At 56.2% G+C, this 17,830-nt stretch overlaps 8 protein-coding genes across 8 annotated transcripts; 5 read left to right on the top strand and 3 right to left on the bottom strand.

Moving 5' to 3' along the window:
* Positions 1-226: 226 nt before the first annotated feature.
* Positions 227-1,171, bottom strand: VTJ04DRAFT_426 (uncharacterized protein; the record flags this gene model as incomplete). The annotated part of the gene is made up of 1 exon (XM_069362250.1): positions 227-1,171. One exon carries the CDS (start codon positions 1,169-1,171, stop codon positions 227-229), a length of 945 nt encoding a protein of 314 aa, XP_069223036.1.
* A 2,712-nt stretch (positions 1,172-3,883) lies between these two features.
* Positions 3,884-4,737, top strand: VTJ04DRAFT_425 (uncharacterized protein; the record flags this gene model as incomplete). Its single annotated transcript, XM_069362239.1, has 2 exons — positions 3,884-4,171; positions 4,303-4,737. 2 exons carry the CDS (start codon positions 3,884-3,886, stop codon positions 4,735-4,737), a joined length of 723 nt encoding a protein of 240 aa, XP_069223035.1.
* A 123-nt stretch (positions 4,738-4,860) lies between these two features.
* On the top strand, positions 4,861-6,028 carry VTJ04DRAFT_424 (uncharacterized protein; the record flags this gene model as incomplete). The annotated part of the gene is made up of 4 exons (XM_069362228.1): positions 4,861-4,880; positions 5,144-5,263; positions 5,441-5,819; positions 5,957-6,028. 4 exons carry the CDS (start codon positions 4,861-4,863, stop codon positions 6,026-6,028), a joined length of 591 nt encoding a protein of 196 aa, XP_069223034.1.
* A 2,277-nt stretch (positions 6,029-8,305) lies between these two features.
* VTJ04DRAFT_423 (uncharacterized protein) lies at positions 8,306-10,140 on the top strand (the record flags this gene model as incomplete). Its single annotated transcript, XM_069362217.1, has 2 exons — positions 8,306-9,821; positions 9,890-10,140. 2 exons carry the CDS (start codon positions 8,306-8,308, stop codon positions 10,138-10,140), a joined length of 1,767 nt encoding a protein of 588 aa, XP_069223033.1.
* Positions 10,141-10,338: 198 nt separating this feature from the next.
* Positions 10,339-11,914, bottom strand: VTJ04DRAFT_422 (uncharacterized protein; the record flags this gene model as incomplete). Its single annotated transcript, XM_069362206.1, has 3 exons — positions 10,339-10,403; positions 11,672-11,706; positions 11,760-11,914. 3 exons carry the CDS (start codon positions 11,912-11,914, stop codon positions 10,339-10,341), a joined length of 255 nt encoding a protein of 84 aa, XP_069223032.1.
* A 1,742-nt stretch (positions 11,915-13,656) lies between these two features.
* On the top strand, positions 13,657-16,080 carry VTJ04DRAFT_421 (uncharacterized protein; the record flags this gene model as incomplete). The annotated part of the gene is made up of 1 exon (XM_069362195.1): positions 13,657-16,080. One exon carries the CDS (start codon positions 13,657-13,659, stop codon positions 16,078-16,080), a length of 2,424 nt encoding a protein of 807 aa, XP_069223031.1.
* A 14-nt stretch (positions 16,081-16,094) lies between these two features.
* On the bottom strand, positions 16,095-16,721 carry VTJ04DRAFT_420 (uncharacterized protein; the record flags this gene model as incomplete). The annotated part of the gene is made up of 3 exons (XM_069362184.1): positions 16,095-16,250; positions 16,332-16,481; positions 16,662-16,721. 3 exons carry the CDS (start codon positions 16,719-16,721, stop codon positions 16,095-16,097), a joined length of 366 nt encoding a protein of 121 aa, XP_069223030.1.
* Positions 16,722-17,038: 317 nt separating this feature from the next.
* Positions 17,039-17,824, top strand: VTJ04DRAFT_419 (uncharacterized protein; the record flags this gene model as incomplete). The annotated part of the gene is made up of 2 exons (XM_069362172.1): positions 17,039-17,095; positions 17,266-17,824. Coding segments are annotated over 2 exons (616 nt in total), but the record flags the coding sequence as incomplete, so codon positions are not given.
* Positions 17,825-17,830: the final 6 nt, after the last annotated feature.

Genomic DNA, 17,830 nt, shown 5'->3' with positions numbered 1-17,830 from the left:
TTTCCTTTTCGGATGGGGCAAGGCTGGGTGATGGGAACTGGAACTGGGACTCAAGGGTTGCGGCCATGGAACTGGTTGAGGGTGCAATAAACAAGGGTTTTCATGATTGGGATATGTTCGTCCCGTGATGATTGTAGTGTAGCTTGGTGGATGTGTTGAGAGTGAGCCGGTATCCTCGCCTCATAGCCAGCCTTATTTCCTCTTTTTTTTCATCTCCTGTCCATCCTCAACCCGTAACCTCCACACCCCTCAACTTTTCCCCAAGCTCATCCACTGCTACACCATCACCACTCCCATCCCCATTCTCCTCCACCACCTTTTCAACCTCCTCCTTCGTTTCCACAAACACCACTACACCTTCACCACCCTCCTTCTCCAGCCTTCCCGTTTCCTCTGGCAGCAACTTCTTCTTCTTCTCCTCCTTCGCCCTCCTCTTCCTCGCCCGCCGCACCGCGAGCTCCACCGCCGCCATCTCTGCGGAGATAGTTGCTAGTTGTGGGATGAGCTGTTCGACGGCTTGGATGGCGTGGGATTGGGCCTGGCGGAGGGCTGGCGGGGTGAGGATGCCGAACCAGCGGAGGGGGCCGTTTTTCTTGGTGGATGATGGTTTTTTGGTGGAGGGTTTGTCTTCTTTCGCCTCGTCTGTTGGTGTGGTGGTTTGTGGTGTGAGTTCTTGTTGGGGGCTGTCGTTTGGGGATTGTCCTGAAGTGGTTTCCGAGTCATCGCCGGCGGCGTGTTTGCCGTCTTTGCCCTTCACCTTCTCCTTATCCTTCTTCTCCTTCTCGCCGTTCAATCTTTCCGTCTCATCCCGCCCTTCCTCCTCCGTCTCCTCACCAGGATACACCCTCACAGCAAACACCGGGTGATCTTCCATAGTGTCCATTGCCACGTTCCCTCCCGATTCTCGTCCCTTCTCACCCCCCTTCCCCCCAACCTGGATCCGCACGCGCCGACCAGCCTGCATGCGCTCGTCATAATAGTCCTGGCCGTAGTACCTGATGCCGCGATCCGCGGAAAAATTGGCGCGCGCGATGCTCTGGTACATGCTCGACTGCAGGGCATTGAGCTGGTTCCGGAGGGCGGTGTACTGGTCGAGGAGGGAGAGGTAGTGTTCGAGGAGGGCGTCGATGGTTTCTGTTGGGTTGGGGGAGGAAGTGGAGGAGGATGACATGGTGGATGGTAGTGGTGGTTGTGGTGGTGAGGGTGGTAGTATGTGATTGTGTTGAAGTGAGGAGGTGAGATGATGACATTAGGAGTGACATGAAATGGAGGTGAGTGAGATGTTGCAAGTCACATCAAGCTAAGTCTTACTGATAATTAAAGAGTGAGATCTCACTTGCTGGTCGAGTTCACTCCATGAGGGTGAGTGAGCAGGTCCGACCGGTGCCCCACTGCCCGGCACATACTCTGTAGACGGAGGGCAGGGCGGGAAAATCACATGCTGGAATATTATCCGCACTGTGCCGGTCAACGTCACTATCCCTCGCACTGGATGCCTTCATCTCGGGCCGTTCACCTAAAAACTTGACAAGTTGACAGTTCATCTGATGATGCAGTGATGCAGTGTCCCATCAACCGCCCCCAAGACACGGAATTACTGATTGCCTTAGTGCTGCACAGCAGGTTATATATAGCACCGCATAGATTGGCTCTGTCCAACGTCCGGTGGTTTCTCCGTGTGGATTGCCGTCAACCCGCGGTGGGAGCACGCCGCCAAGACCCAAGATCACGGCTCGGGATGAAAGAGTCCCAAACTCACACTCGGCCGGCAGACAGCGTTACTACTGACTTAACAAATGTCCGTACTACAGTATGGAACCGTTGCAGCGCATGCCGTCATGGCCGGTGGGTGAATATTCCGGTGATGGATGGGTGGGAGGATGTCAGGCTGCCGGCATCATGGCCGCTGGCTGACCGCCGGGCAGAAGCATACGCATAAACCCAGATAGTGCACACATCTACTACTACACGCTCTTCATCAACACGCCAAACCATTGACGGGCACTGATCCTGTCTTGGTTATCCGGCGGTTTCCTGTCGTCGGCCCCGGCTCGGATAGCCCAACCTATAGCTCCGGAGGGACTGTTTGGGGCTAGTACTCCGTAAAACTTGGACTGCTATTGCCAAGCCGAAGCCAACCACCGTCGACGAAGCAATGGAACAAATGGAACAAAAAGAAGAAGCAAAATCAGCCGAACGGCTATCGGGGCTGACAGACTCGAGCCGGGCTGCTTCTGCCGTCCTGTGGTAATTCTCAAGCAGCTGCCCGTCGCCTGTCCGTGGCTAAGTTGTCCCGTCATCGGTTGGCGCGCATGGCGTTGACACCTTGACGCCTCAGGCCTTTATCTAGGACTACTGATCTTCGTATAGGACTGGAGAAAAACGCCTGAGTGGGTGCGCGCGCTTGTTCGTACCAACCAGACCCCGTCGTCCATCCAGCACAAACAAGTACCTCGAGCAAGGAGGTAGATACGCCAGAGGAAAATGATGGAAAAGACAGATGGCGCCGCACCGAGGAGCAGCACCTGGCACACCCATGACACACCGGCTTGCAGTATCTGGTCTCAGGCTAACCGTTCAACGTATCCCCGCGGCTCGTCACTCTCTGCACCTGAAGACGGTTGGTCGGCGGGAGATCGAGCAACACATGCTAGCACGCTGCTGCCCCTCCCCGCGATGGGGTCTTCCCCAATCACGGATCGGCCGTGTATGTAGATGGCTCGATGTACATACATGAACGTCAAGCAGGTCAGGTAAGGTGAGGGAGGCAGTATCCTGCCGCCCCCCTCAGGTGCAGAAAGGCCAACAGAAAGGATTGGATGTGGACGGGAGAAAATGAAGAATAACAAGAGACGGGTACACGATTCGATAGGGCCGCCCGTTTCTTGTCGCACAGCAGCACATGTCTGTCTGTCTGCCGCGGGGCTTTGGGGCCCGTCCGGTCCTGTCCTGTCCCATCACGGTATTCCGCCTTTCCAGAAGCCGACCAACTGGCACCCATGGGGGGACATGTCTTGGTTTGCTGCTGGCTTGTGGGTAATAGTGTCTCTCTTTTACCCAAGTTTTAATGCCGCTCCCGGTCCCCGTCTTTCCGGGTCTGGGTCCTCTTCTGTCTGGTTGTCCGTCCATCGCCGGGTCACGGAAGCACCATGGCCCGGCGCGTACCTCTTGCACACGCACGTCCGTTCCGCCCCCGCCCCGCGGGGCATTGAGATGGAAAATGCTGGGTGAGCCGTGCTTGCTTGCTTGCTTGCGTGCTGCGGCAGCGGGGAAGACATGGATGGCGTCGATCAAGATGGAATCTGGGGCATCAGCTTTGCTGGGCTTGAGAGGATTGATTTGATTCCAACCTGGAAATTCCCAGTCCCAAGCTGTTTCCAGGCTGATTTCTGGGGTTCCAGGCTGCGTTGCCAGGTATGAGTGCTGCCCCACTGGACATCGGATCCAGAAGAGGGCGGGCAGCCACCACCACCACCACCACCACCAACCAGATCGGCGGGCAGCTCAGGTGCCGTGTCTTCACCAGGTGGCTGTCAGTCAACTGCCGGACCGTTGTGTCGCCAGGGCTGCTTCTTCTTCAGCTGCTTCGTTCGGCCGTTTGCAGCCACTCGAAACAATCGGGCATGCACTTGGCCCCAGTTCAGTCACCAGAGACCAAAATGCCTCCAGTTCCACGTTCTGTCCTGGTCATGTCTTATCCTGGCAGGACTGTGCTGCCTCCCAACACACTCCCGGAAATATACTTAGTTCGCAGGACCTCGCTGGGTCGCCTCTTCTGCCGTCGTGTGATTCATTGATGAAGATGGATGAGGTTCGACATTCATCAACCGCCTGCCCTGCTGTGACTGGACGGGGGGCTACGGAGCAAAATGACCCAACCAGAATGAAGCCTGGTTGGAGGGACGAGGTCCACCCGCTGGCAGCGGCAGAGTGGCAGCAAGTTCGGATTGTGGGAACCTGGGATGGGACCTTGGCCTTGGCCTTGCTGCTGCCCTCCACGGACCCCCTGTCACCCTTGGCCCTTGCCCAGCTCCGTACCTCTGACCGCTCGCCTGGCTCAGGCCCATCTCCTCTCTCTCAGGTTCCATCTCCCACCAAGAAGACAAATGACCCCCCAAGACTGGATGAGACCCTGCCTGGTTCTTCGAAGCTGTCCACCCCCCCGTACGGAGTAATCTTAGCACTGAGCACCATTCACTTTGCATCAAAGCTCTCAGTCCCCTTTTTTTTTTCATTTGCGCCTTGCATCTCTCCATCTTCCTTCTTTTTTTTCCCTCTCCCATCTCTCAATTGTTTGTCCAGCCCGTGACGACAAGATTCCTGCTCCCTTGCCGCTGGACCCCTCAAACCTCGACCTACCCCAAAACCACCGACAACCTGCATCGCATCGCATCCGCCGACCCGCGAACCTCGAGCAACTCGCCTCCAGACCTTACGTTAGACCTGCCAGCCTACTGCCTCTTCTCCATCCCATCCCCCTCCCAGTTCCCCAGGTTCGTCGGTCGTCTCAGCGGACCCCGGCCTTCCCAGTCCTTTGTTGCAGAAACATCTCCCCCTCCCACCGAGACCGCGACTCGCCTCGAAACACACCCGTCGTTCGTCTTCATTCGTCACCGGCATCCGCCGCGCGGGTCTCCCCCCTCTCTCTTCTCGACCACCGCTCTACTACACTATATCCTTATCCTGCCGTCGCCGCGGTGCGACTCCACACGTGCGATAGCCTCCCCGGGTCGTTGACCAGCGGTCGGTCCAGCAAAGCTTCCGAAAGGGGGAAATTAGATAATACAACCAGCCATCGTCGACATCTGGGGCTTTGTTTTCCACGCAATCTTCGATCGATATCTCGCATAGTCAGCAAACATGGTACTCGGAACTATCAAGTACGTTTCCGCCCATGCGACGTTCTAGGATGCGCGTCATGTTCTGGCCGGTTGAGCGTTGGAGGGAAGCAAGCAAGCAGCCAACCGACCAAGCAAGCTCGGTGCTGTTCTTTTTATTCCTGCCTGTTTGGCCAGCGCATGTCGACCTTGGTTGTCTTGCTCCCCTCACTAGAAGGAAGACATGCAGTCGTGATGGAGAGCGTTGGGTCTGGGAAAATGCATGTCGGTTCCGGGTGCTGACGGAATGATGTTCTACCATCTAGGTGCGTCGTTGTCGGCGACGGTGCGGTCGGCAAGACATGTCTTCTTATCAGCTACACTACCAACAAATTCCCCTCGGAATATGTGCCGACAGTCTTCGATAACTATGCCGTTACCGTTATGTATGTTCGACCATCTCCTCCCTTTTCCCCCTTGGTCGACACCGCACCTCCTTGATCACATGCACACCTCTCTCTGCTCCCCGCACGTCAACATCTCCGTCCACAACACTCAAGGCGCGACCAATATGTCTCGTGTTCCACAACCCAAACTAAACCTCCACCCTTCGCTGCTCGCAGGATCGGTGACGAACCCTACACCCTCGGCCTCTTCGATACGGCCGGCCAAGAAGACTACGACCGGCTCCGCCCGCTGTCGTACCCACAGACGGACGTGTTCCTGGTGTGCTTCAGCGTCACGTCGCCGGCGTCGTTCGAGAACGTGCGCGAGAAGTGGTTCCCAGAAGTGCACCACCACTGCCCGGGCGTGCCGTGCCTCATCGTCGGCACGCAGGTCGACCTGCGCGACGACCCCCATGTCATCGAGAAGCTTGCCAGGCAAAAGATGAGGCCCATAACGAGAGAGGCGGGCGAGCGCATGGCCAAGGAGCTCGGCGCCGTCAAGTACGTCGAGTGCTCGGCCCTGACGCAGTATAAGCTCAAGGATGTGTTTGATGAGGTAGGGTATTCCTTCTTTTCGCTCCTGAACGGGCCTCCCGCGGTCTTGATTTGGCCCCAGGAGCTGCTTGGAAAGAGATTTGCCGCAAAACTCGGAACCGTGACTAACCACTTTGTGTTTTTCCCACACGCAAACAGGCGATCGTCGCAGCGCTGGAGCCGCCCCCGACCAAGAACACTAAGAAGGGGCACAAGTGCCTGGTGCTTTGATGGGTGAGTTGGGCTTAGGTTGGGACTGGGGGGTTTTTTTACCTAGGTACCGAGACGACCTTTAGGTGCGCGCGCGCGCGCGGAGCCGAATTCGAAGCTGCTGCTGCTGTGCCCCGTTCCCAATGAGAAAACGGTATGAAGAAACCAGCCCGAAACATTTTTTTTTGCTGGGTGAACCGGACCGGGTCGTTCGTGGAGCATTGCTGGACAGACAGAGCCGTGAAGTGCAGTGCCCTGCTTATCCACCCGCATAACTCTTCTTTTTGCCTGCCTATTCATCCACGTTCTAAGCCTGCTGTGCCTCTGGAACGGGGATTTATTTTTTTCTATCCTCTCCAGAGATCCGGCTCTCGTCGTCGTTGATCGGCCGGTTGATTGCTGGTTGACTTCACTTCACCCAGACTACGCGGGCCTGCTCCGGCTTTCCCCCCTTGTGCAGCAAGGATTGGTTAGGTCCTTCTTGCTGCCACTGCTCCGGCGGCGGCTACCGGCATCATTGGGATTGGGATTCTTCGAACGGCTCCGGAAGAATAGGATATGGACGCGTTGCGCAGAGGAAGATGGGGAAGGAGATAAAGTGGGACGGTTGAACCTAGGGTATAGGAAGGAAGGAAAGGAGAAAGACGGAGAAAGAAGGAGGGGGCCTTGTTTTGGTGTGTCTGTTTCTGTTGTCCTGTTTTCCTGTTGTCTTGCTCTCTCTCTTATGGCTGGGCGTATATTTTTGTTTCCTCGTTGCCTCTAACTACCTCTACCTCAGTCTAAAGTTTCTGTTTTGTAACCCCGTACCTTGTGAAGAAGAAGAAGGGCTGTCGGACATGGGTGAAGTAACTAGGTACCTAACCCCATTATTCTTGACCTCCTAGAGCCTGGAATGTATGATGCTGGGTGGGTGCATACCTTACCTACCTACCTCCCCAGTAGATAATTGCCCGGATTCCCAGTAGTCCCCGTCATCTTGAGGTTCCCCAACCCCTAGATGGTCCATCCCTGTCTCGTTTGCTGGTTCCTGGTCTTGACAAGCTCCGAGCCGGGGCAGTGAATGCTGCATATGCGTTAGACTTTGTCGTTCTCCTGTTGTATTCCCACACCTGGACAGGCCGTTGGCTGATGGACAGTTACACGACACATATAATGAGGTGATTATCAATTGAGCTGGACCGTGCCGTAGACTAGTACGAGGTCAGGTAGCTACTAGGAGCAGGTTCTCGGGTATGGGTGGAGGGTGCCGTATGTATGTATGTACATATGATTCAGCTTCCATCTCATGCCAGACGTTGTCTGGTTGGGTGCCAGAGAGGGAGGTGGACCTCTAGATGCTGCGAGCTGTATCAACGCTTCCCGAGTTTGATGGCACAAAACTGAAAATTGGCTGGGATTTGGGATTGAAAATGATATTAGGTGAGCTATGGAGTCTTTGGGGAAGTCTACGAGGAGAGAGATGTGAATAACCATGTTCCAATTGTTTTTGCAAAGTAGCTGGGCCGCCGAAACGGGAATGTGGTGTTGGTATGGACTGCCCGTGTGTGGTCCGCAAGTCATGGCACGAGAAGAGAATTATGAGAAGAATTGGAACAAAGCCAGCTGGGACGGACAATAGCGTCCTTCTGGATGACATGAGACGTGCAATTAAACTGTCAAAGCGTTTTTTGGAGTGAAATTAGGAGGTTGGAAGTCGATAAACTAGGAGGACGTTCACAGTAGGAGTCGAGATAAGGATCCCGGTATCAGATGCAGCCGGCTCAGGGTATCCGGAGCTTCGTCCGTCATCGGCGGCGATAAGTGCACTTTCATATGTACACCGTACCTGAGCTTAGACTCTGCTATCGACTTGCGGTCAACCCTGATCGGCGTGTACCTGTTCCAGAATGCTTGTCGCCAGCCATCATGCGGAGGCAGATCCCCGAACGAGTCCCGGGATGGAATATTGAAACATGGGACGGTTAGCCTTATCTCGAGTTGGAGGAGGGAGGTTGTGAGTCATGAATTTGTTCCAGATTTCGGGTACAAAAGTCGAAAAAAAAATGGACAGTTGCCATTCTCCATTGTCTACCCCAAATCTGAAGAATTGCCCCGCCAACTTTTTTCGCCGATTTCACTTTCTGACCCCACCATTGATTTGATCCCTGACCCAAACGAACACTTGGTTGCAACACCAAACACCATAACACGGAGTGCGACCCCTCCTGCCCCTCCTTTCTCCGTTCCCCGGCCTCCGACCTCTCTCTCTCCCTCTCCTCCGAGCCAACAGCCTGCACTCCCAAACCCAACTTCATCACAATGTTCGCGCCACCCCAACAGGACCTCGCCGACCGCACCAAGGACGCCGTGGCGGCTCCCGCGAAATGCTACATCGACCCGACAACCGGTAAGGACGACGAGTCGGCCGACGGCTCCGAGGCCAAGCCTTACCAGTCGCTCTACTATGCCCTGATCCAGCATCTCGACAAGCCCGCTCCCGTCTACCTCACCCGGCCGGCCCCCAAGGAAGGCGAGGATGCTCCCGCGACTTGGGAGGAGCCGGCCAAGAGCGCCATGAAGAAGGCCGTCAGCCGCGTCGACGCCTACAAGAAGAAGCTGGCCAAGGAACAGGCCTCGGCCCGCAAGGAGGAGGAGGAGCGTCAGCAGCGCCTGCGCAACCTCGAGGAGTCCAAGAAGATCGTGCTCAAGGAGGACCCGAGCCTGCCCCCCGCCGTGCGGATTCGGCTCAACAACAAGTCGGTTCCTCTGGGCGACGGGAAGGAGAAGAAGGGCCAGCGCGTCAAGGTCTACGGTCGTATCCACGAGCTGCGTGTGCAGAAGACGGCCACGTTCCTTGTCATCAAGGATGGCTATGGCTATCTCTCGTGCCTGCTCCCCGCCGGCGATCTGACCCGCAACTACGACGCCCTGACCTTCGCCATCGAGACTGCTCTTGTCGTCTACGGCGAGATGCGCTCCGTCCCCGAGGGTGCTTCGGCCCCGGACAACCGCGAGCTGCACGTCGACTACTTCAAGGTCCTCGGCCGCGCGCCCAGCGACCTCGACGCCATCACCAACCGCGTGTCGATGCTCCAGGACCCGTGGGATGCCCAGATGCTCGACAACCGCCACCTTGTCCTGCGCGGCGAGAACGCGTCGGCGGTCATGAAGCTGCGCGAGTTTGTCGAGCTGGCCTTCATCGACACGTACCGCGAGATGGAGTTCCGCAAGGTGTCGCCGCCGGCCATGGTGCAGACGCAGGTCGAGGGCGGCGCCACCTTGTTCAAGTACGACTACTACGGCGAGGAGGCCTACCTGACCCAGTCCAGCCAGCTGTACCTCGAGACGGTCATGCAGTCGCTGGGCAACGTGTACTGCATCGAGAAGTCGTTCCGCGCCGAAAAGTCTCTGACCCGCCGTCATCTGTCCGAGTACACGCACGTCGAGGCCGAGCTGGACTTTATCGACTTCAACGACCTGCTCGAGCACATTGAGGAGATCATCTCGCGCGTCGTCGACAAGGTGCTGGCCGACGAGACCATGGCGGCCTATGTCAAGCGGCTGAACCCCAACTTCCAGCGCCCGACCCGGCCCTTCATGCGCATGAAGTACTCGGAGGCGATCGAGTGGCTCAACGCCCAGGACCCGCCCATCCTCAACGAGGAGGGCAAGCCGCACGTGTTTGGCGACGACATTGCCGAGGCTGCCGAGCGCAAGATGACGGACACCATCAACCGCCCCATCCTGCTCACGCACTTCCCCGTGGAGATTAAGGCGTTTTATATGAAGAAGGATCCCGAGGATCCGAGGGTGACGGAGTCGGTGGACGTTTTGAGTATGTCCCCCCTTTTTTTTCCCTTCACCTCTCTTCTGTCATCAGAAGCTAACTTTCTCCTCTCCCAGTGCCCGGCGTCGGCGAAATCGTCGGCGGCTCCATGCGCATGGACGACTACGACGAGCTGATCGAGGCCTACAAGAAGAATGGTATCCCTCATGAGCCGTATTACTGGTACACGGACCAGCGCAAGTACGGCTCGTCGCCGCACGGCGGCTACGGGCTGGGCTTGGAGCGTTTCCTGGCTTGGTTGGCCAACCAGCATACGGTGCGCACGTGCAGCTTGTATCCCCGGTTCATGGGGAGGTGCAAGCCGTAAGAGAGGGTGTTGGTTTGGGAGTTGGGGAGAGGGGCGGTGTTGTTGTTGTTGTTACTTGGCTTGCTGGCCTGTCTACTCCGTACTCCGTACACTACCCAGGCTGGCTTAGATTTCGGAGCTTTGGAAGGGTGGGAAAAGGTTACCGACCTACGTACCAACCTACCTAGCTAGCTAGATGGAGAGATGGAGTTAGTTATTTTAGACGGCGACAGGGGCGTCGTCGGGCATCATTGGGAGAGATTTGGGAGGAAGGGATGCAAAATCTGATAGACTTTTGTTCCTGATGTTTTCCTGTGTTGTTGACATGACTTGCTGTTTGTGCTGATGGTGCGTCTGGTTGTTGTGGTGTTGCTGTTATTGCCCTTTTAGACGAGATGTGAATTGGCCTGTTGCGTCCATTGTCATTTATTCAGAGGAAGGGACCGAGTATAGACCTTTCATCCTATCCTGTAGATCGTGGAGTTATATGGCTGTTTGGTGGTTATCTCCTATTAGTTTGCAACAAGGATGTTCTCTCTTCCTTTCTCGTCTCCCATAGCAATGCTCGCCCTTTATTTGACGTATTTTATCGACTTCCTTGCTCGCATTTTGGCCTTCTGTTCATCTGACTATATTTTTCCCATTTTATTTATTTATTTGTTGTTTTATTTTCTTTTTTCTTTTCTTTTTTTCTTTTTTCAATAACACATTTTATCCGACTCTTACGGGATAAGGTGTCAGTCAAAAAGGAATCAGGGTGCGGCTTACGGAGTTATGTGGCCGCCTCCCCGTATGTCCCCGTGTCCCCTGCTGCTGGCCGTTGTTGATTGATCTGATGTGTTTCCTTACTACCCCGGGCCGCCTGTCCACGTGGGAGAGTGTTGCGTTGCGCCGGATCGAAACCTAGAGTACACTAACACAGGAGGCGGGAATCCAGATCTCCGTGCGCCCTGATGTCTGTGTCCGTGTCCATGTGCTTGGCCTGGGTCGGTGAATCCTTCTCCTTGGTACTGTATCCATACATATAGGTAGGGCTCTTCCCGCCATTTCTGTCTGTGACACCTACTCGTGTACTCGTGACGGGATGAAAGGGCGGGGATTGGTTCGGGAGGGCTTCTCCGCAAAGGGGGCGTTAAGACAATTACTAGTAGGTATGTACATACTACGGAGTACTAGGCTGAGTTGGCGTGAGGGGCTTAGGATGGAGTATTATTGACCCGGTCAATTCTGGCTGCTGCGATCGACCTGCGAGGCGGGTTTATTTATGGACTTCTTGACCGGCCGGACCGGGTGAATGGGATGGGCGTTTCGTTTTGTTTCTGGGTGTCTTGACATAGTTATGGACCTACGGGGAAGAGGAAGGTTGTTTCGACGGGTAGATCGAGGAAGGGTGATGAACATGTTGCCAACGGATCTGGTAGTTTCATATAGCTCTGAAATGCTTTACCTCAGAGTCACTCGCATGAGAGACGTGAGATGAGCTCTACACCTTCACTTCAAGCTCAGCTGTCCCTGATCTCACAGGTCGGTTGGTGGGAAATGGACATCATACCAAAGGGATCATTCGGGTAGTTTGAGAAATGCGCACTGTGCATGGTGCAAGGCCAGCAATGCACTTGATCTTTTACTTGGCTACTTACCAGTCCAACAGATCGGTCACTTTCGTGCACTTCTGGACGAGGAATGAGAGGTGGTCTGGGTTGACGTAGCTTGGACACCGCATGGCATGAGCTGTTGTGTTACCGTCGTACACCGTAGTCAGGATCCCCGGGTACGTTTGGTAAGGCGAGGCCATGGCGGCAAGGTTTAACAGGCGATCCAAGCGCTCCAGGCACGGAATGTGGTACGGCGTCTGCACGCTCGAGGAGACGTTGGACGTTGGTTGTGTCGAGGAGCACGGAGTAAGTACGGAGCACGGAGTAACTAGCATGTCCATCCGAACAATAATACCAGATATCGAAGCGACCGGATTGCTGATTGTTGTCCTATTGTTCCGGGGTTCCCAACCTCCATTGATTGCATTTGGTTCACTTGCCTGGAAATCAAAGCAGATGGGACGAAAGCGGCTCTGTTCGGTCGGCGAGTCTCGCTGTGCCTGGACCGGGTCGGCGGAGGCGTTGGAGCGGAGCCGGGAAACCCCAGCGCAAAAAGAATCATCAATCTCGAACGTTTCCATTCCGGGCAGGGACCGTCCCAATGATTTGGGTCTGGTGATGAAGAAAGCAAGAGAAGAAATCACGGGAAAATCACGGTGGAAGAGGCACAGCCGCCGTCATGGGTTCTCGAACCCCGGCATCGAAAGGGCGAGTCTACTCCCAAGTAACAGGTGAAAAGCGGCCAGCAATGGCCAAAATGCGGAGGAGGGTTGCACACAACGCATCATTTCAACGAGCCCCTTTTTCGTGGCCAATCAGGACGGATGCTGCGGTGAGGTACCCGCCACGCCGCGAGGGTTGCGTGGTTCTGCGGCCCTGGGCTGCAAGGAACGCCCCAAAGCGGCCAGTTCCTGGAAGCAGCGGAGAGAGGAACAAGCCCCCTTCCCTTCCCTGGCCGCTCAAATCAAAACTAACCAATTCCAGCTTCGGCTGCGCTTCCGGGCCCCAGTCTGTCCACGCTCTCTTTCACCTCCTTTTTACCCCCTTCGCTTTTTTTCCTCTCCTGCTTCTTGCATCCGCACTCGTTGGCCACGTTTTGTTCGTTGCGTTTCCCGACCACTTCGAACCCTCCCATTTGCATTTTGCTCTTTTTTCACCTTCTCTTCGCCTTTCCGTTTCGATCCTTCTTTCAATACGGGTATTAATTCTTTGATGCAACTCGCGAGGTCCTCGCCCGACCCAGTTCCATCCGACGCGCCGACGACCTCGACAGCTCTCTAGGTCTCGCGTCCTGGTCCATTCCTTCGTCCCGAGGGTGAGAAGCAAGAGCCGGAGAGGACATTTCGAACGCCAATTCGCTTTTATTTCTCTCCGACGGCACCGTCAAAGCCTTCGCTCGCGTCATCGTTCCCATAAAAGCTTTAATATCCAGTATACAAACTGCGACCAAGTCCAATATTCTTCCCCGTCTTCGTTCTTTGTCCAGTCCACCGCGAGGCCATTGCTTGCTGGCTGCCGCCTACGATTGTCTGCCCCTGAAAGACAGGAAACCCAGTGAACCAGCAATCAACTGTTTCTTTCACACGGGTTCGAGCCGCCACGCCTGGATTATCGATATTCTCCAGTTCTCGCCCGGATCGACTTGACTTTTCTGACCGCCAGGAAATCTTCAAGTCCATCAGCGCTCGTAACACAGCTCGAATCGTTCAGTCCCGACTTTGCGGCTCTTCCGAAGCTCTGAAGTAGGCTTCGGGTTTTGTTACATCGACTCTCCTAGGGAACACCCGCGAGAGCCGCATTTTGTGTTACCGCCAGGAAGCATTCCAGCGCGACCCTTCCTCGCCTCGGTCTCGTGCCTCGAACGGGCACGTCTCAAGTTTTCAAGACGGCGGTCCTATCTCCTCAGGCTAGGGACAACCTTGTCCCTCCGCATCTTCTCGGGATGCAGGACATGTCGACCCAGGGCGGCGCCAACTCGGGCGCTCGCTTCGGCCACGCTTCGAAGCCGTCCGCCAGCGAAACGGGCTTCTCGCATGGTGCCTTCACCTCCAACATTGCGGGCTTTGCCGACAGACACCCTCGCCGCGGCAACATTCCCACCATCAACACCCAGCCCATTCAGCACGATCAGCCGGGTACCAACGGCGCTGCCGGTCTGACCACTCCGGGCACCGCATTTGACATGCAGTTCACTCCGCTCCTGCCCTCGCAGCTCCTGCTGGGCAGCCCGTTCCAGCCGGGCACTCCGGCCGCCTTTGCGAGCCCCCATTTCCAGAACGTCAACGGCTTCCAGCAGTCCCAGGGCCAGCAACAGCAGCAGAATGGCCCGACGAGCCCGGTTCAGCAGAGCCTCTCGCCCCAGATGTACCAGTCGATCGTGTCGCCTTCGGCTTATGGAGCCCCCCAGTTCTACGGCCCTCAGTCGCCCACAGGCTCTTTCAACAATGTTGGTGGCCAGCTGCAGCTGCCCATGCAGCCCACCTCGCCCGTGTCTATGGGTCCCGGCATCGTGACGGGCACCAGCCGTACCGTCTACCTGGGCAACATTCCTCCCGACACACCGGCCGAGGAAATCCTGAACCACGTTCGCAGCGGTCAGATCGAGTCGGTGCGTTTGCTGCCCGACAAGAACTGCGCCTTCATTTCGTTCCTGGATGCCAGCTCCGCCACCCATTTCCACTCTGATGCCATCTTGAAAAAGCTCTGCATCAAGGGTCAGGATATCAAAATCGGCTGGGGCAAGCCGTCTCAGGTGCCCACGTCGGTCGCTCTTGCTGTCCAGCAGTCGGGTGCCTCCCGCAATGTGTACCTCGGCAACCTGCCTGAGGATATCACCGAGGAGGAGATTCGCGAGGATCTGGGCAAGTTCGGCCCTATTGACACGATCAAGATTGTGCGCGAGAAGAACATTGCCTTCGTGCACTTCCTCTCGATCGCCAACGCCATCAAGGCCGTTTCCCAGCTGCCCCAGGAAGCCAAGTGGCAGGCTCCGCGCCGTGTGTACTACGGCAAGGACCGCTGCGCCTATGTGTCCAAGACGCAGCAGCAGAACGCCGCTCAGTACTTGGGCATTGCCCCCAGCTACGCCCACATGCTGACGGGTGCCGACCGCGACCTCATCTCTAATGCCCTGGCCCAGCAGTCGGTGGCGGCTGCCGCTGTGGCCACCTCCTCCGGCGGCATCCAGAACGTGGGCAACCGAACCATCTACCTCGGTAACATCCACCCAGAGACGACCATTGAGGAGATCTGCAACGTTGTCCGTGGTGGTCTGCTGCACCACATCCGCTACATCCCGGACAAGCACATCTGCTTCGTCACCTTCATCGACCCTACGGCTGCCGCGTCCTTCTATGCGCTTAGCAACCTCCAGGGCCTGATGATCCATAACCGTCGTCTCAAGGTTGGCTGGGGCAAGCACTCGGGCGCTCTGCCGCCTGCTATCGCTCTCGCCGTCAGCGGCGGTGCGTCTCGCAACGTGTACATTGGAAACCTTGACGAGACGTGGACCGAGGAGCGCCTGCGTCAGGACTTCTCCGAGTACGGCGAGATCGAGCTGGTCAACACTCTGCGCGAGAAGAGCTGCGCGTTTGTCAACTTCACCAACATTGCCAATGCCATCAAGGCCATTGAGGCGATACGCAGCAAGGAGGAGTACAAGAAGTTCAAGGTCAACTTCGGCAAGGACCGTTGCGGCAACCCGCCGCGCCAGCTGCAGCAGCAGGCTACCCATGATGGCCAGCCTTCGCCGGGTGCTAATGGCACCAGCCAGAACGGCAACTCGCCGACGGGCACCGGCGCTACTGCGGCGGCCGCCACGCTGTTCAACACGACCAACAACCCGTTGACGATGTACCTCCAGCACCTTGCCCAGCAGGCGCAGCAGCAGCAGGCGCAGCAGCAGCAAGCACAGCAGCAGCAGGTGCTCCAGGCGCAGCAAGCGGCGCTGTTTGGCACGGCGGCCTCGTCTCCCAACGACCCCGGTAACCTGACTATTGAGGTGCCCCAGGGCCCTCCGGCGATCTCGGGTCACCAGCAGTCGGCGAGCATCTCCAACGGCTACATCAACAGCCTTCCTCAGACGTCGTCTACGTCAGGCGCCACCACGGTTGGCGGTCTCTTGGCCCCGGTCAACTCGCGCGCCTCGCATAATCGTGCCGTGAGCCTGCCCGTGTTCGCTCCTGGGTTCGAGAACGGTGCGAATAGCCCCAATGGTCTCGGCGTCGGCGGCAGCGGAAACAGCAACGGCGAGGGTGAGCGCCGCGGCCACCAGTACCAGGCCAGCTTCGGCGGCATGGGCGCCGGCTTTGGGTTGGGTCTCCAGAGCAACCTGAATGGCTGGGTCGAGGAGGAGGTCGCCAACTAAGCTGAACCTGACATTCAGGCTGCTTGCTCGACTTGGACCTGACTCGGCGGACTCCCGAGGAAGAGCGCGGACAGCGAAGAAAACCCGTTTTGAATATCTTTGTTTTCAGTTTGAAGAGTTTCTATCGCGTTGTAATCTGATTTCCAAATATTTTTTGTCCTTTTGAGTTGCTAGTTGTGTGTTTCTCAATCTCGGCGCCTTTGTTTTGTTTTTCCCCCATTCCCGCCGCTGTTCTTTCCACCCAACTTCACTCCTTGTAATAGCACACCTCTTTCACTTGTATCATGTTTCTCTCTGTTTTCTTGCGTCGAGTTTTCTTTTTCTTTGCTTCGCGTTTGTCCCGTAAGTTGGGGGTCGTGGGGACGAAAGGGAGAAGGCCCAGTCAAAGCAGCCAGGTTTACCTAATCAATCCATGAAGAGGAGGGGGAGAGAAGAGGGGGAGGAGCGAAACGAAGATGGGTGGCTGGTGTGTAGATGGATGTGATCTTGTTCAATCAAATTAGCAAAGAAGGGAAAGAGGGAGGGCATGGGGAAAGGGAAGGGGGTTTGTGTGTCGCATAAGGGCTATTACTTGCGTATACTGGGGGCTGGGCTGGGCTGAGGGTAAGGTAGGGTAGGCATTCGGACGGCGATCCGCTCATAGGTCAGGTACGTAGTACTCATGTAGTTACATCCTCTCTAGGTAGTAAGAGATGGAATGGTTCTTGTATTGAGCACCTAGGATGCACGGTGTGTAGTATGTCGACGTGATTTTGGAGCAGAAAAGGCGGTGATCGGTCTCCGGATGGTTATTCTGTACATACATAACCCTAACCCTTGTAGGATAGGGATACCAGAAACGCGTCGGGCTGGCATCGCAACGCGACTCCCGAAGTCAGCTTCGACTCAACTTCAACATTGCGACAAGCAACGGTAACTGATCTTGTCGCAACAACCCACGCCCACAAATCTTTCCACAATGGCGTCGCGATCTGACACAGAGCTCCTTACGGAGCATTTTGGTTATGCGCCGGTTGTATGTGTTGCTACCTGACCTCTCTCTCTCTCCCTTTCTCTCCCCCTCCCCCGCAACGCAACCAGACAGCAATTGCGCTGCTCCCTTCCCTTTGCGTGTTGTACCATACCGTGGTATATAGACCCAGGTCGGCTAACCCGCCCGTTTGTTGTTTTGTTCTTTCCCACCAGAGCCTCCTCGACGAAATCATCAACTCGGTCAACTTCCTCGCCGAACGCGCCCTGCACTCCATCGAGCAAGGCTTGCTCAACGCGCCGCCCGCCAGCTTGGGATTCCGCCCGTCGACATCCTCTAAGGCAAAACAATCGAAGGCCAAGAAGAATGTGAACAACAAGAGCGGCCGATCGCAATTACCAGATGATGAGGAAGAGCAACAGGAGCAAGAGGAGGAGGACGGCGAAGAGGCGGCCGCGCGACGGCACCGCGACGAGATCGAGAGCGGCACGCACCAGCTCGAGACGCTCCTCTGGGCGAGCATCGACAAGAACTTTGACGTGTTTGAGATTTACGTGATGCGCAATATCTTGTGCTTAAGGCCCAACGAGATGGAGTGGTTGAGGTTGAGGCACTATGAGGGGTTGGATTTTGGGTGGGTTGAGAAGGAGAAGAGTAGGGGCGGGGTTAAGGGGAATGGGACGGCGGCACAGGGTGAGGCAGCGAAGGCGGTGAATGGGGATGGAGCAGAAAAGGAAGAAGAGGAGGATGAACTCGTTGGTCGCTTGCGAAGGAGTTGGA

This window comes from Mycothermus thermophilus (genome assembly GCF_041956435.1).
Source record: "Mycothermus thermophilus strain CBS 625.91 unplaced genomic scaffold VTJ04scaffold_1, whole genome shotgun sequence".
NCBI classification, from domain to species: domain Eukaryota; kingdom Fungi; phylum Ascomycota; class Sordariomycetes; order Sordariales; family Chaetomiaceae; genus Mycothermus; species Mycothermus thermophilus.
Note: the sequence above shows the minus strand (reverse complement) of the source record. Positions and strands in the feature narration are given on the sequence as shown.